Source organism: Trichechus manatus, unplaced genomic scaffold (assembly GCF_000243295.1).
Source record: "Trichechus manatus latirostris isolate Lorelei unplaced genomic scaffold, TriManLat1.0 scaffold00113, whole genome shotgun sequence".
Classification (NCBI taxonomy): domain Eukaryota; kingdom Metazoa; phylum Chordata; class Mammalia; order Sirenia; family Trichechidae; genus Trichechus; species Trichechus manatus.
Genome location: NW_004444049.1, coordinates 2894899 through 2907190, shown reverse-complemented (window position 1 = coordinate 2907190; position 12292 = coordinate 2894899). Strand labels below are relative to the sequence as shown.

The 12292-nt window shown below is 49.7% G+C and overlaps 2 protein-coding genes across 2 annotated transcripts in view; one reads left to right on the top strand and one right to left on the bottom strand.

The window, feature by feature from the left end:
* MRPL21 (mitochondrial ribosomal protein L21) overlaps positions 1-5330 on the bottom strand; it is a 13975-nt gene extending 8645 nt beyond the window's left edge. Inside the window, exon 1 of the mRNA XM_004383635.2 lies at positions 5231-5330. Within this exon, the coding sequence (XP_004383692.1) occupies positions 5231-5330 (100 nt within the window). The remainder of the gene's footprint in view (positions 1-5230) is intronic.
* Positions 5331-5418: 88 nt separating this feature from the next.
* Positions 5419-12292, top strand: part of IGHMBP2 (immunoglobulin mu DNA binding protein 2) — a 33584-nt gene continuing 26710 nt past the window's right edge. Inside the window, exons 1-3 of the mRNA XM_004383887.2 lie at positions 5419-5578; positions 7819-7988; positions 11957-12149. Of these exons, the coding sequence (XP_004383944.1) occupies positions 5493-5578; positions 7819-7988; positions 11957-12149 (449 nt within the window). The 5' untranslated portion in view covers positions 5419-5492. The remainder of the gene's footprint in view (positions 5579-7818; positions 7989-11956; positions 12150-12292) is intronic.

The window sequence follows — 12292 nt, the reverse complement described above, 5'->3', positions numbered from 1 at the left end:
CTAACACAACTGCCACCCATCCTCCCTCATTAACATCATAGAGGCAGGTTTACAACATACAGGAAAATCACACAGTACCAGGAATCATGGCCTAGCCAAATTGATACTCTTATTTTTGGGGGGACATAATTCAAACCATGACATTTCACCCTTTGGCCCCCCAAAAACCATATCCTTGCAACATGGAAAACATATCCACCCCACCATATCATAGCAAAAGTCTTAACTCCAAGTTCAAAATCCAAAAATTTTTCTTCATCTGTGAACTCTGGAATACAAGCTATCTGCTTCCAAAGGTACAATGGCAGAACAGGCACAAGCTAGACATTTCCATTACAAATGGGAGAAACTGGAGGGAAAGAAGGGATAACAGGCACCAAGCAAGTCAGCAGAACACCTTACGTTAGCCCTCAAGGCTTTGAAAATAAACCTCTGTTCTCTGAAACAATTTACACAATAGCCCTGCCCTCCAGACTCTAGGTATTGGCCATAGTCTCTGGATTTTGAGCGGAGGCCCCTCGGCCCTGGGCTTCAGCTCCGCCCTCCAGGCCCACTGGGACAGCAAGTCTGCTCCCTTGGCTTTAGGCGCACCATTCTCCTAGTCCATCAGAGTGACAACTCCACCCTTAGAAACACCAGAGGCCATGGCTCCACCCTTTGAAACCCCTGAGGTCATGGCCATACCTTTTGAGACTGAAGCAACTAGGCTTCTCGTGTCCCTTGTCTCTTCAGCTTCTGCTTCCTATGGCCTCTCGGCCCTCGGGCCTCACACCCGCATCTGCCCTGCTGGGGCAAGTGTTCCAAAGCTCTGTAGCTCCACCGGTGTAAGTGCCCAGAGGCACCCCACTCCGCCAGAAAGCCTCGGGCACACGGACACTCAGCTCCCTTGCTCCGTGGATCAGCAAGCCTAGCTTCACCGTAAGTACCCAGAGGCACCCCACTCCACCAGGAAGCCTCCTGCTCACAGGCACTCAGCTCTCTCACTCCGTGGGTTGGCTCCAGCGCCATCTCGCACTGGTCTCCTGGTTCTGCTGCTGTTGGTTCTCTGCTGCTGCTGCTTCTCTGCTGCTGTAGGTTCTCTGCTGCTGCTGGTCCTCTGTCACTGCCGCACGTCTATCCATTCACAGTTTTAAAACCGCTTCCACATTTTAGGGATCTGTTAGAGCAGCACCCCACTCTCGGTACCAAATTCTGTCTTAGTTATCTAGTGCTGCTATAACAGAAATACCACAAGTGGATGGCTTTAACAAAGAGAAGTTTATTTCCTCAGAGTCAAAGTAGGCTAAAAGTCCAAATTCAGGGTGTCAGCTCCAGGGGAAGTCTTTCTGCCTCTGTTGGCCTTCTCATCAGTGTTCCCCCGGACTAGGAGCTTCTCGGCGCAGGGACCCCTGTCCAAAGGACGTGCTCTGCTCCTGGCACTGCTTTCTTGATGGTATGAGGTCCCCTTGACTGCAGTCTCTTGAGAGACCCTGATCTAGAACCTCCCAGCCAAGCTGCTTCTGTATTCCTAACCCTCAGAAACCGTGTGAGATAGTAAATGTTTGCTGTCTTAAGCTATGAGATTTCGGGTAATTTGTTATGTAGCATTAGATAACCAATAGACCAAGGGACGAAGGCACTCACAGTCAGGGCGGAGAAGGGCAGACAAATACAATGCACAGTGCTTCGACTGAAAAAGCAGGGGAGAGTTAACTACAGTCCCTGGAGAAGGACATCACACTTGGTAAAGTAAAGGGTCGTGAAAAAAACGAAGACCCTCAACGAGATGGACTGACACAGTGGCTGCAACAATGGGCTAAAGCGTACAACAATTATAAGGATGGTGCAGGACCGGGCAGTGTTTCCTTCTGTTGTACATGGGGTCGCTGTGATTCAGAATCGACCCAATGGCACCTAACAGCAACACTTTTCAAAAAACTGAGATATAATTCACATAGATAAAATTCACCCTTAAGGGCTTTTTAGTGAATCCACAAAGTTGTGCACCCAGCACCACTATCTAATTCCAGAATATTTTCATCACCCCAGAAACCCTGTACCTATTAGCAGCAACTCCCCATTCCTCCTCCCCACCCAGCCCCTGACAACCACTCATTTACTTTCATCTCTATGGATTTGCCTTTTCTGGACATTTCATATAAACAGCATCGTACACTATGTGGCTTTTAGTGACTGGCTTCTTTCACTTAGCCTGTTTTCCAGGGGCATCCACGATGTAACGAGGATCAGCACTCTGTCCCTTTTTATTGCTTGGTAAGATTCCACTGTGTGGATGGACCACATTTTGTTCCTCCATTCGTCAGTTCATGGGCATCTGGGTTGTTTCCACTTTCCGAAGCCAAACTCCTCAAAAGAGCTATCTGCCGTCTGTTCCAATCCCTCTGTCTCAGCGCAGTCTGATCAGGCTCCTCTCCCGTGACGTCACTGAAACTCCTCTCACCCAGGTCACTGCTCAATCCAACGGAGACTACTCAGTCCTCTCCCAGCGCGGCCGGGCGCTCTCCGGGCTCTCCTCCCTCCTGCAGCGGTTGCTCCTTTTCTGTCTCCTGTGTGATCCTGGCAGTGCCGGGGGCTCAGCCCGCGGGCCTTACTCTATCCCTTCTCTATCTGTGGTCCTTCCTCTGGTGGTGGCATCCAGGCAAACGGAGTCAAATGTTCCCTACATGCTGGTGACTCTCCAGCTTCCACCTCCAGCCTGGACCTCTCTTCGGGAACCTACACCTGTACATCCAATTGTCTACACACCATCACCACCTGCATGTTTAACAGGCATTTCAGAACCCTCCAGGAGCTCCTGATCTCCCCCTCGTACCTGCTTCTGTCACGCTCCTCCCCATCTCACGTAGTGAAAACTTCATCCTCCCAGCTGCTCAGACCAAAAATTGCAGGCATTTTTGAGCCCTCTCTCTCACATCTCAGTCAACCCATCAGCAAATCTCGTCAGCTCTCCCTTCAAGAGATCCAGAATCTGACCTCTTAAGTTGCCCAAAAAGGAAAAAAAAACCCAAAACCAAACCCATTGCCATCGAGTCGATTTCAACTCATAGCGATCCTATAGGACAGAGTAGAACTGCCCCATAGGGTTTCCAAGGAGCAGCTGGCGAATTCGAACTGCCGACCTTTTGGTTAGCAGCCATAGCTCTTAACCACAGTGCCACTAGGGCTCCGAGCCACGATCCCCTTTTGCCTAGATTATTTAACTCCCTTCTCCACAGCAGCTACAGTGATCCTGTTAAAACTTCGGTCAGATGGTGCCACTATTCTGCTTAAAATTCTCCAATAGTTCCCATTTTATTCAGAGAAAAAGTCAAAGTTCTTATAGTGTGTAAAATAAGATCACAAGTTTTATTTTAAGAAAACAGAGCTTTCTTTTACCCATGACACCAAAAGTCATCTTATTAAATGTTAGAAAGCTCTGTGCTGTATAATCGTTTAAGTATGTGTACGTGTGTGTACATATATACACACAAAACAGGGCTTAACCACTGCACCGCCTGGGTTCCAAATACATATATAGTAATGCCTGTAGCTATGCAGCTACGTCAGAAAACCTGGTTGCATAGTGGTTAAGAGTTCAGCTGCTAACCAAAAGGTCAGCAGTTCGAATCCACCAGGTGCTCCTTGGAAACCCTGCGGGGCAGTTCTACCCGACGGCAATGGGTTTGGTATTTTTTTTTTATGCATATAAAAGCATATTAAAAAAATTCTACGCCTATCAAAGCGCTCGGCTGCAAGGTTGGTGGTTTGAAGCCACCAGCCACTCCACGAGAGAGATGTGGCAGTCTGCTTCTGTAAAGAGTTGCAGCCTTGAAAACCCTATGGGGCAGCTTGATTCTGTCCTATAGGGTTGCTATGAGTTGGAATTGACTTGACGGCAATGGGTATAGCTGTCTCGCGTGCTGATGGTACACTGGTTAAGCACTTGGCTGCTAATCAAAAGGTTGGTGGTTCCAACCCACCAGCCGCTCTGCGGGACAAAGATGTGGCAGCCTGCTCCCATAAAGATTTACAGCCTTGGAAACCACAGGGGACAGTTCTACGCTGTCCTATAGGGTTGCTATGAGTCAGAATCGACTTGATGGCAGCGCGTTTGGTTTTTTTGGTATAGCTATGCCTTGAACTCTAGTTTCTAGAACGAGCTTGTCTAGTTTCACAGAATTGTATTTAGGTGACCGGGCTTACTCAAACACTTGAAAACTTGTTCTTTCAGAAAACAATCAAAGATTAATGAACGTGACTCCAGAGGTCTTGTAATCATGGCTCACGGCTCTTGTGATGTCTTAGTAAGATTTCTATTTTTTATCCTTTATAATGTTTGTGCACATATTGTTCTCTTGTAAGATTTATGTATTCTGACATAATCCTCAACCAATCAAAACTTTTCGTTCAAAGTTCCTGTTTAAATTATATATAAATACCCTGAAAAATCTTAATTGGTGCACTGATTTACTCAGTAACGATATGATGTCCATCTTTAAAGCTGTCTATTAAACCTGCACGTTGTCGTTGTCGTTGCCGTTAGGTGCCATGGAGTGGGTTCCAACTCATAGCGACCCCATGTACAACACAACCAAACACTGCCCGGTTCTGCGCCATCCTCACAACCGTTGTTACGCTTGAGCCCATTGTTGCAGCCACTGTGTCAATCCATTTAGTCGAGGATCTTCTTCTTTTCCGCTGAGCCTCTACTCTACCAAGTATGATGTCCTTCTCCAGGGACTGGTCCCTCCTGATAAACCTGTACAGCAATCTGTTAATGTTGTTCTGAGTCGTTTATTTTGGACCAGTGGCCTGCAGAGCTTGGGTAATGCGATCTCCTTCTGTCTGTGAACCATCTCTCATGCCCTTCCGCCTTGCACCCTGCACCTGCCGCTCTAGCGTCCTTGCCATCCCTGGAACATGCCAGGCACACGCCTGCCTCGGAGCCTTCGCCTTGTATTCTGCACCCGACGGGCAAATTGTGTAACTCCTCTGAGCCTCACTCCCCACCCCCAACCCCGTAACACAGACATTATACAGAAGCTGAAGAGCCATTGTCAGAGTTTAAGCTACTAACAGGAGAAACCGAGATCTGAACCCAGGTTCCCCTAACTCCAAAACCCGTGCTATAGCCACAGCATCAAAAAACGCGATCAAACAGAAGGCACCGAGTTGGACAAAGACGCACACGTGGCGGGAGGGCAGGGAGCACCGCCATGCTTCCCCCTTCACCCCGCGGCCCGGGTCTCACCCGCTCCGGGAGCCGAAGCTCTCAGGATGCTGCGGCTGCACGCGGACGCCAGCCGCCCGAAGGTGACCGTCAGAGCCGAAGCTGCTATGGCCGCCGCCATCTTCCCGCAGCCGCGGCCGGAAGCGGAAGTGGCGCAAACGCCGTGCGTTGGCGCACTGGGTCCGATGGGGAACGCCGGCCCGGCGAGGAGCACCGGACAGGTTGGGAGCTTTGGCCCGGCGCAGGAACGCGAGCTCGGCGGGCTCCGGGGCCGGCGGCAGCCATGGCTTCGGCGACTGTGGAGAGCTTCGTGACCAAGCAGTTGGACCTGCTGGAGCTCGAGAGAGACGCGGAGGTCGAGGAGCGCAGGTACGGCCGGCGGTTTCCTGCGGCCCCCGCTCGCCCTGCTCAGAGTTCCCGGCTCCTCCTGGCCTGGCGGGGCCACAGGCCCCTGCTCGGCCGCCTCCGGAGAGGGGACCCTCATTACCTCCCGCGGCAGCCTGTTTGCGTTTTCATTTTCAGACCCCTAGAAAGCCCCTTCTTTTCTCGACCTGAAATCCCCTCTCAAAACGTACGCTCAGAGGGCGGTGGGGGTTCATGGCAGGACTGTCGTCTTCCCTGAGGGGGCCCGGCTTCCCTTCCCAGCCTGTGCGCCTCACATGCCGCCACCACCCTCTGTCACTGGAGGCTTGTGTGTTACTGTGATGCCGACCACGTTTCACTGGAGCGTCCAGACTCTCATGGACTAGGAAGAAAGGCCTGGCGATCCTTCCCCAAATCAGCCAGTGAAAACCCTATGGAGCACAATGGTCTGATCCCGTTGTGTATGGGACCCCTCTTAGTGGGGGCCGACTGGAGGGCAGCTGACAACCACCAAAAGCTTACAGCCCTAGGTACTGGTTCTAGCCCCAATTCCACGCCCAGCTGTTCGCAGCCCTTTTCCTTATTCATCCACTCAGTAAGCATTGCCCGCGCCTCTTCCACACCAGGCCCTGGCAAAGCAAGTTAAGACACAGCGTCTGTCTGTGATCTGATTAGTTGGAGGCTGGGTGTCGGCAGAAAGGGTAGATGGAAACGCAAACAATCCCCTCCCAGGGTGAGAAATGCTGGCAGGGAGGCAGAAAGTGGGGGAGTTGGGGGGGCGGCTGGAGGAAGAACAGATGCCTCCCCTGGGGGGAGGGCCAAGGATGGCTCTGCGGAGGAGGTGATGTCTGAACAGAGCTTGAAGAAAGAAAAATAGGGGTTTAGTGGGTGAACGTGGGGAGGTGGAGCAGAAAAAATGTGAGAGGGAAAGCATGCCTGCATGGGAGAAATGGGAACACCCGTGTGGCTGAAATGATACGAGCCAGCACCTGCCTCGGGGCCCTATGGAGCAGCTCTACTCTGCACACCTCGGTCGCCAGGAGTCAGAATGGATGTAATGGCTGCTAGCATTCCTTTACACCTCACTTCACCCCTGTGAACAGGTTACTGTTGTCACACTTGCTTGGCTGAGAAGGAGACTGAGCCAGAGAGGTTAAGTAACTTCCCCAGGGTAACACAGGCTGTCAGGCTTTGAGGGGAGGCAGTCTGATTCTAGAGTTTGCCCTCAACCATCACATCGCATACAGTGATTGGATTTGTTTGACAAGGTATCGATTGTGACGGTTAAGTCAGATTGACCTTATTGGAATCCCAGCTCCTCCATTTATGGCTGTGTGACTCTGCAGGTTCCCTCTCTGAGCCTGAGTTACCTCATCTGTAAAATGGGAATGATTCCCACCTGGCAGCCTTGCTCTGAGAATGAAATGCTGTGTCAGGTGCTCTGCGTGGCAGCCAGCACCTCTGGTTGGTAGCTGTTCCTGACAGTGCAAGAGAGAGGGGCCTCACACCGGGAGTGTCTGTTCTATTCTGTGTGCAGAGCGTGGCCGGCAGAGCGGTTGAGCAGGTGAGGGAGGGGATACATCTGCATTTTAGGAGTCACTCTGGTGCTGCTGCTGGACAGCTGGACTGGGAGACGCCAGAGCTTAGGCAGTTACAGTTACAGCTGCTATGGAGTCGACTCTGATTCACGGCACCCCCCCATGTGTGTCAGAGTAGAACTGTGCTCCATAGGGTATTTGATAGCTGATTTTATGGAAGTAGCTCACCGGGCCTTTCTTCCGAGGTACCTCTGAGTGGGTTCGAACCTTCAACCTTTCCATTAGCAGCCGAGCGCATTAACCATTTGCACCAATCAGGGACTCTGGTGGGGCTAAGTTAGGAGACTGTTCAGTTCAGGCGAACAGGGATGTGGGCTTAAACCAGGGCTATAGTGGTGAGCATGAGAGGTAGTGATGGACTCAGGGTATGACTGTGGGGGAGGGCGGTTGATAAAACTTAGTGACTGATGGGCGAAGGAGAGGGTAAAGGTGACTGAAGGTTCTGTCTCGGGTAACTGGGAGGAGGGGCCTGGTGTTATGGGCACCAGGGATCAGAGGAGGAGGAGCAGGTTTGCGCATGGGCAGTCCTGAGTTTCGTCGGCACAGATCTTTCTCTGCTTTTCTCTCCCTTTTACTTTCTTCGTGCATGAACGGAAGTAAAAACTGGCAAAGTGCAAATATCGAGTATCAATGCTGTGTGTCTTCCAGGTCCTGGCAGGAAAGCATCTCGCTGAAGGAACTCCAGAGCCGAGGCGTTTGTCTCCTGAAGCTGCAGGTGTCCAGCCAGCGCACCGGGCTGTACGGGCGGCTGCTGGCCACCTTCGAGCCCAGAAGGTGCGGGTCTGCAGCGGTGCTGCCCAGCAACAGCTTCACTTCCGGTTTGTGCGATGTTTAAAGATAGCTTTATTGAGATAGAATTTACATGCCATGCAATACACCCATTTAAAGTGAACAATTAATGGAAGAAACCCCGTTCTCTTTAACTGTCACCTCCCCACCGCCCAGCCCCCTGAGCCCAAAACCTTTTGCTGTCCAGTCGATTCTGACTCATAGCAACCCCATATGACAGAGTAGAACTGCCCCACAGAGTTTCCAAGGCTGTGGTCTTTATGGAAGCAGACTGCCACATCTTTCTCCTGGGATCGCTGGGGGGTTCGAACCTCTGACCTTTTGGTTAGCAGCCGAGTGCTTAACCACTGCGCCTCCAGGGCTCCTTCCCCAAGCCCTGGGCACCCACTGATCTACTTTCTGTCTCTATGCGTTTGCCTACTTTGGGCGTTTCATATACATGGAACCTACACTACGTGACTTTCTGTGTCTGGCGTCTTTCAGTTAGTGTGCTGTTTGCGGGGATCACCGTGTTTTAGCGTGTATCAGAGCCTCATTCTGTTTTACATATTTTAAACAGTTTTATATGTAAGGAGCTCTGGTTGCGCAGTGGTTAGAGTACTCAGCTGCTAACCGAAAAGTTGGCAGTTTGAACCCACCACCCGCTCCGTGGGAGAAAGATGTGGCAGTCTGCTTCTGTAAAGATTTACAGCCTTAGAAACCCTGTGGGGCAGTTCTACTCTGTCCTATACCGGGCAGTGCGAGTCAGAATCGACTCGATAGCAGTGGGCTTCGTTTTGGTTATTGATATATAATTCACATAAAGAATGGACTCATTTAAAGTGTATCATTCAGTGGTTTTTAGTATATCCACACATGTGTACAACCATCACCACAATCAATGTTAGAACATTTTCATTTCCCCCAAAAGAAACCTCATGCCTCTTAGCTGTCATCTGTCAATCCCTGCCATCCCCTCCCAGCCCTAGGCAACCACTGATCCACTCTCTGTCTCTATGGTTTTGCCTGTTTCATATAAATGGAACTGCGCGCTGTGTGGTCCTTTGCGACCGACTGGCTTTCTTTCACTTAACATGTGTTCAGGGTTCATTGGTGCTATCGCATGTATCAGGACTTTATTCCTTTTTATGGCTGAGTAATATTGCCTGAATATACCACATTTTGTTTATCCATTCATCCATTGGTGGACATTTGGGTTGTTTCCTCCTTTGGCTATTATGAATAATGCTGCTGTAAACATTCATGTACAAGATTTTGTGTGGACATATCTTCATTTCTCTTGGGTAAATACCCAGGAGTAGGATTACTGGGTCATATGGGAAAGGTTTGTACGTTTTCTCACGTGGAAATATGATGGCTCTTGCTGGCGTTCAGCCTGTGACTTTTATTTTTGTAAAAGACTGGAGTACACATGACGAGGTGGGGAGACTGCAATGAGAAATTCCTCGGCTCTGTGGCTTCCTCATGTCTAGAGCAGCACCGTCTGCAGGAGCAGCCGTTGGCCACAGTGCCTGTCGAGCACTTGAAATGTGGCTAGTGATGTGTTGAAAGTGTAAAATATCCCCCTGTCATGGATTGAATTGTGTCCCCCAGAAGTATCTGTCAACTTGGCTAGGTAATGATTCCCAGTATTGTGTGATTGTCTACCATTTTGTCATTTGATGTGATTTCCCTGTGTGTTGTAAATTCTATCACTATGATGTTAATGAGATGGATCAGCAGCGGTTATATTGATGAGATCTACAAGATTAGATAGTGTCTTAAGCCAGTCTCTTTTGAGATATAAAAAAGAGAAGTGAGCAGAGGGACAGGGGACCTCAAACCAAGAAAGCAGCACTGGGCGCAGCGTGCCTCCTTTGGACCAAGGGTTCCTGTGCGGAGGAGCTCCTAGTCCAGGGGAAGATTGATGAGAAGTACCTTCCTCCAGAGCCAACAGAGAGAGAAAGCCTCCCTGCTGGAGCTGACGCCCTGAATTTGGACTTCTAGCCTCCTAGACCGCGAGAAAATAAATTTCTCCTTGTTAAAGCCATCCACTTGTGGTATTTCTGTTATAGCACTACTAGATCTAAGATACCCCTGATTTTGAAGACTTGGCACAAAAAAAAATTTAGAATATCTCTTGAATAGTTTTTTGCATATTGATTACATATTAAATGGGTCATATATTTTTCATTTCTAGGGTTAAGTGAAATATACTATTTTTAAAATTAAATTTAGCTATTTCTTTTTTGTTTTGTTTTTAACATGGCTCATAGAAAAATTTGAATTACATGTGGCTCTCGTTATATTTCTGTTGGACGGTGTTGGTCCAGCTTGTTGAACATGCAGTGTATGTAGTTCTCTATTCCTGTACTTTTCTTGTGCTATATATACTTTGGCTAAATGTGTGTGCCTTAGTCATCTAGCGCTGTTGTAATAGAAATACCACAAGAGGATGGCCTTAACAAACAGAAATTTATTCTCTCACAGTCTAGGAGGCTAGAAGTTCAAATTCAGGGCACTGGCTCCAGGGAAGGCTTTCTGTCTTAGTTGGCTTTGGAGGAAGGTCCTTGTCATCAATCTTCCCCAGGTCTAGGAGCTTCTCAGCGCAGGAACCTCGGGTCCAGAAGATGTACTCCACTCCCAGAGCTTCTTTCTTGGTGGCACGAGGTCCCTTTCCTCTTGGCTGGATTCTCCCTTTCATATCTCAAAAGAGATTGACTCAAGATACAACCTAAGCCTGCAGGTTGAGTCCAGCCTCATTAACGTAACTGCCTCTTATCCAGCCTCATTAACATCATGTTGTTGTCGTTAGGTGCCACCCAGTCAGTTCCGACTCATAGCCACCCCATATACAACAGAACAAAACAATGCCTGGTCCTGTGCCATCCTCACAATCGTTATGCTTGAGCCCATTGTTGCGGCCACTGTGTCAGTCCATCTCGTTGAGGGTCTTCCTCTTTTCTGCTGACTGTCTACTTTACCAAGCATGCTGTCCTTGTCCAGGGACTGGTCCCTCCTGATAACGTCCAGAGTATGTGCCCTACATCCTCTCAGGCGCCTGGTCTCCTAGGTGCCCAAGCAGGCATCTCTGTGCCTCTCAGGGGCTGCCTTTGGTCACGGCGTGAGCCCACCCCTGCTGTGCTCACTGCAGTCAGGGGCATGCGGAGCCCTGGTCACTGGTATAGGCTTGGGTCTGTGCGCTGTCCCCAGAGTCGATTGAGGCCCCTCAGATCACCTGGCAATGGATGGGTCACCAGTTATCCCGGGAAGGAGGAGATCCATGCGGAGTGGGCAATAAACAGCTGCCGTCCTCCATCTGCCTTTCGTTTCTGCCAGGAATGTTCCTCCCCAACCGTGCTGATGGCCCTCGCTCTTGTGGGGTCCCCGCTGCTTACCTGTCACTCCTCAGAGAGGCCTTTCCCTACGCTCTTTCTACAAAAGCTCCTTGTCCCTCTCCACCCCCTTCCTGTGCCTTTCTTTCCTTTATAGCACTGATGACATCTTAGTGGTTTGAGGACGGGGCTGTGTTTTGTTCACAGTTCAGAGCCAGTGCCTAGGATAGCGCCTGGTCCAGACAGGCTCTTTAAATAACTTATTGATTATCATGTTTGTTTAAACAGCTCCTTGTTCCTGAGTAAATTTTCATACTGTTTAACCAAACCTGTTGCCATCAGGTTGATTCCGACTCAGAGTGACCCCATGTGTTAGAGTAGAACAGCTCCGTAGGGTGTTTTTTGGCTGTAATCTTTACCGAAGCAGATCGCCAGGCCTTTCTTTCCCGATGCTGCTGGAGGTTCGAACTGCCAACCTTTCTGTTAGTGGTCTAGCGCAAACCATTCGCATCACCCAGTAACCTTAGGTGTTAATTTTTTTTTTTTTTACTGTTACTGATTTTGTTTACGAAAAAAAGTAACAAAGATGTAGTATTGGAAGTAGGACGGAATTTATTCTATGAGATAACTTGTGTTTAGCTTTCCTCAGTGTTTTACATCACTTTGAGCTGTTGTTTTTACAGGCGATATAGTGGGGCTGTACGACGCCGCTAATGAAGGCAGTCAGCTGGCCACGGGGATTCTGACCCGGGTCACCCAGAAATCCGTCACGGTGGCTTTTGACGACTCCGATGATTTCCAGTTGAGCTTAGAGCGAGAGAAGTCCTACAGACTACTCAAACTTGCCAACGATGTCACTTACAAGCGACTGAAAAAGTGAGTGTGTGTGTTGAAATCGGAGGTAACGTTTTCCTTAAGCACATCTAACTCCCTCCCGCTGCTTTTCCTGTTGAGCAAACTAACAGCAACCGTGGTCCCAAGTGGTTCTTGGCGGGGCTGGGCTCGGGGGGGCTGGGCTC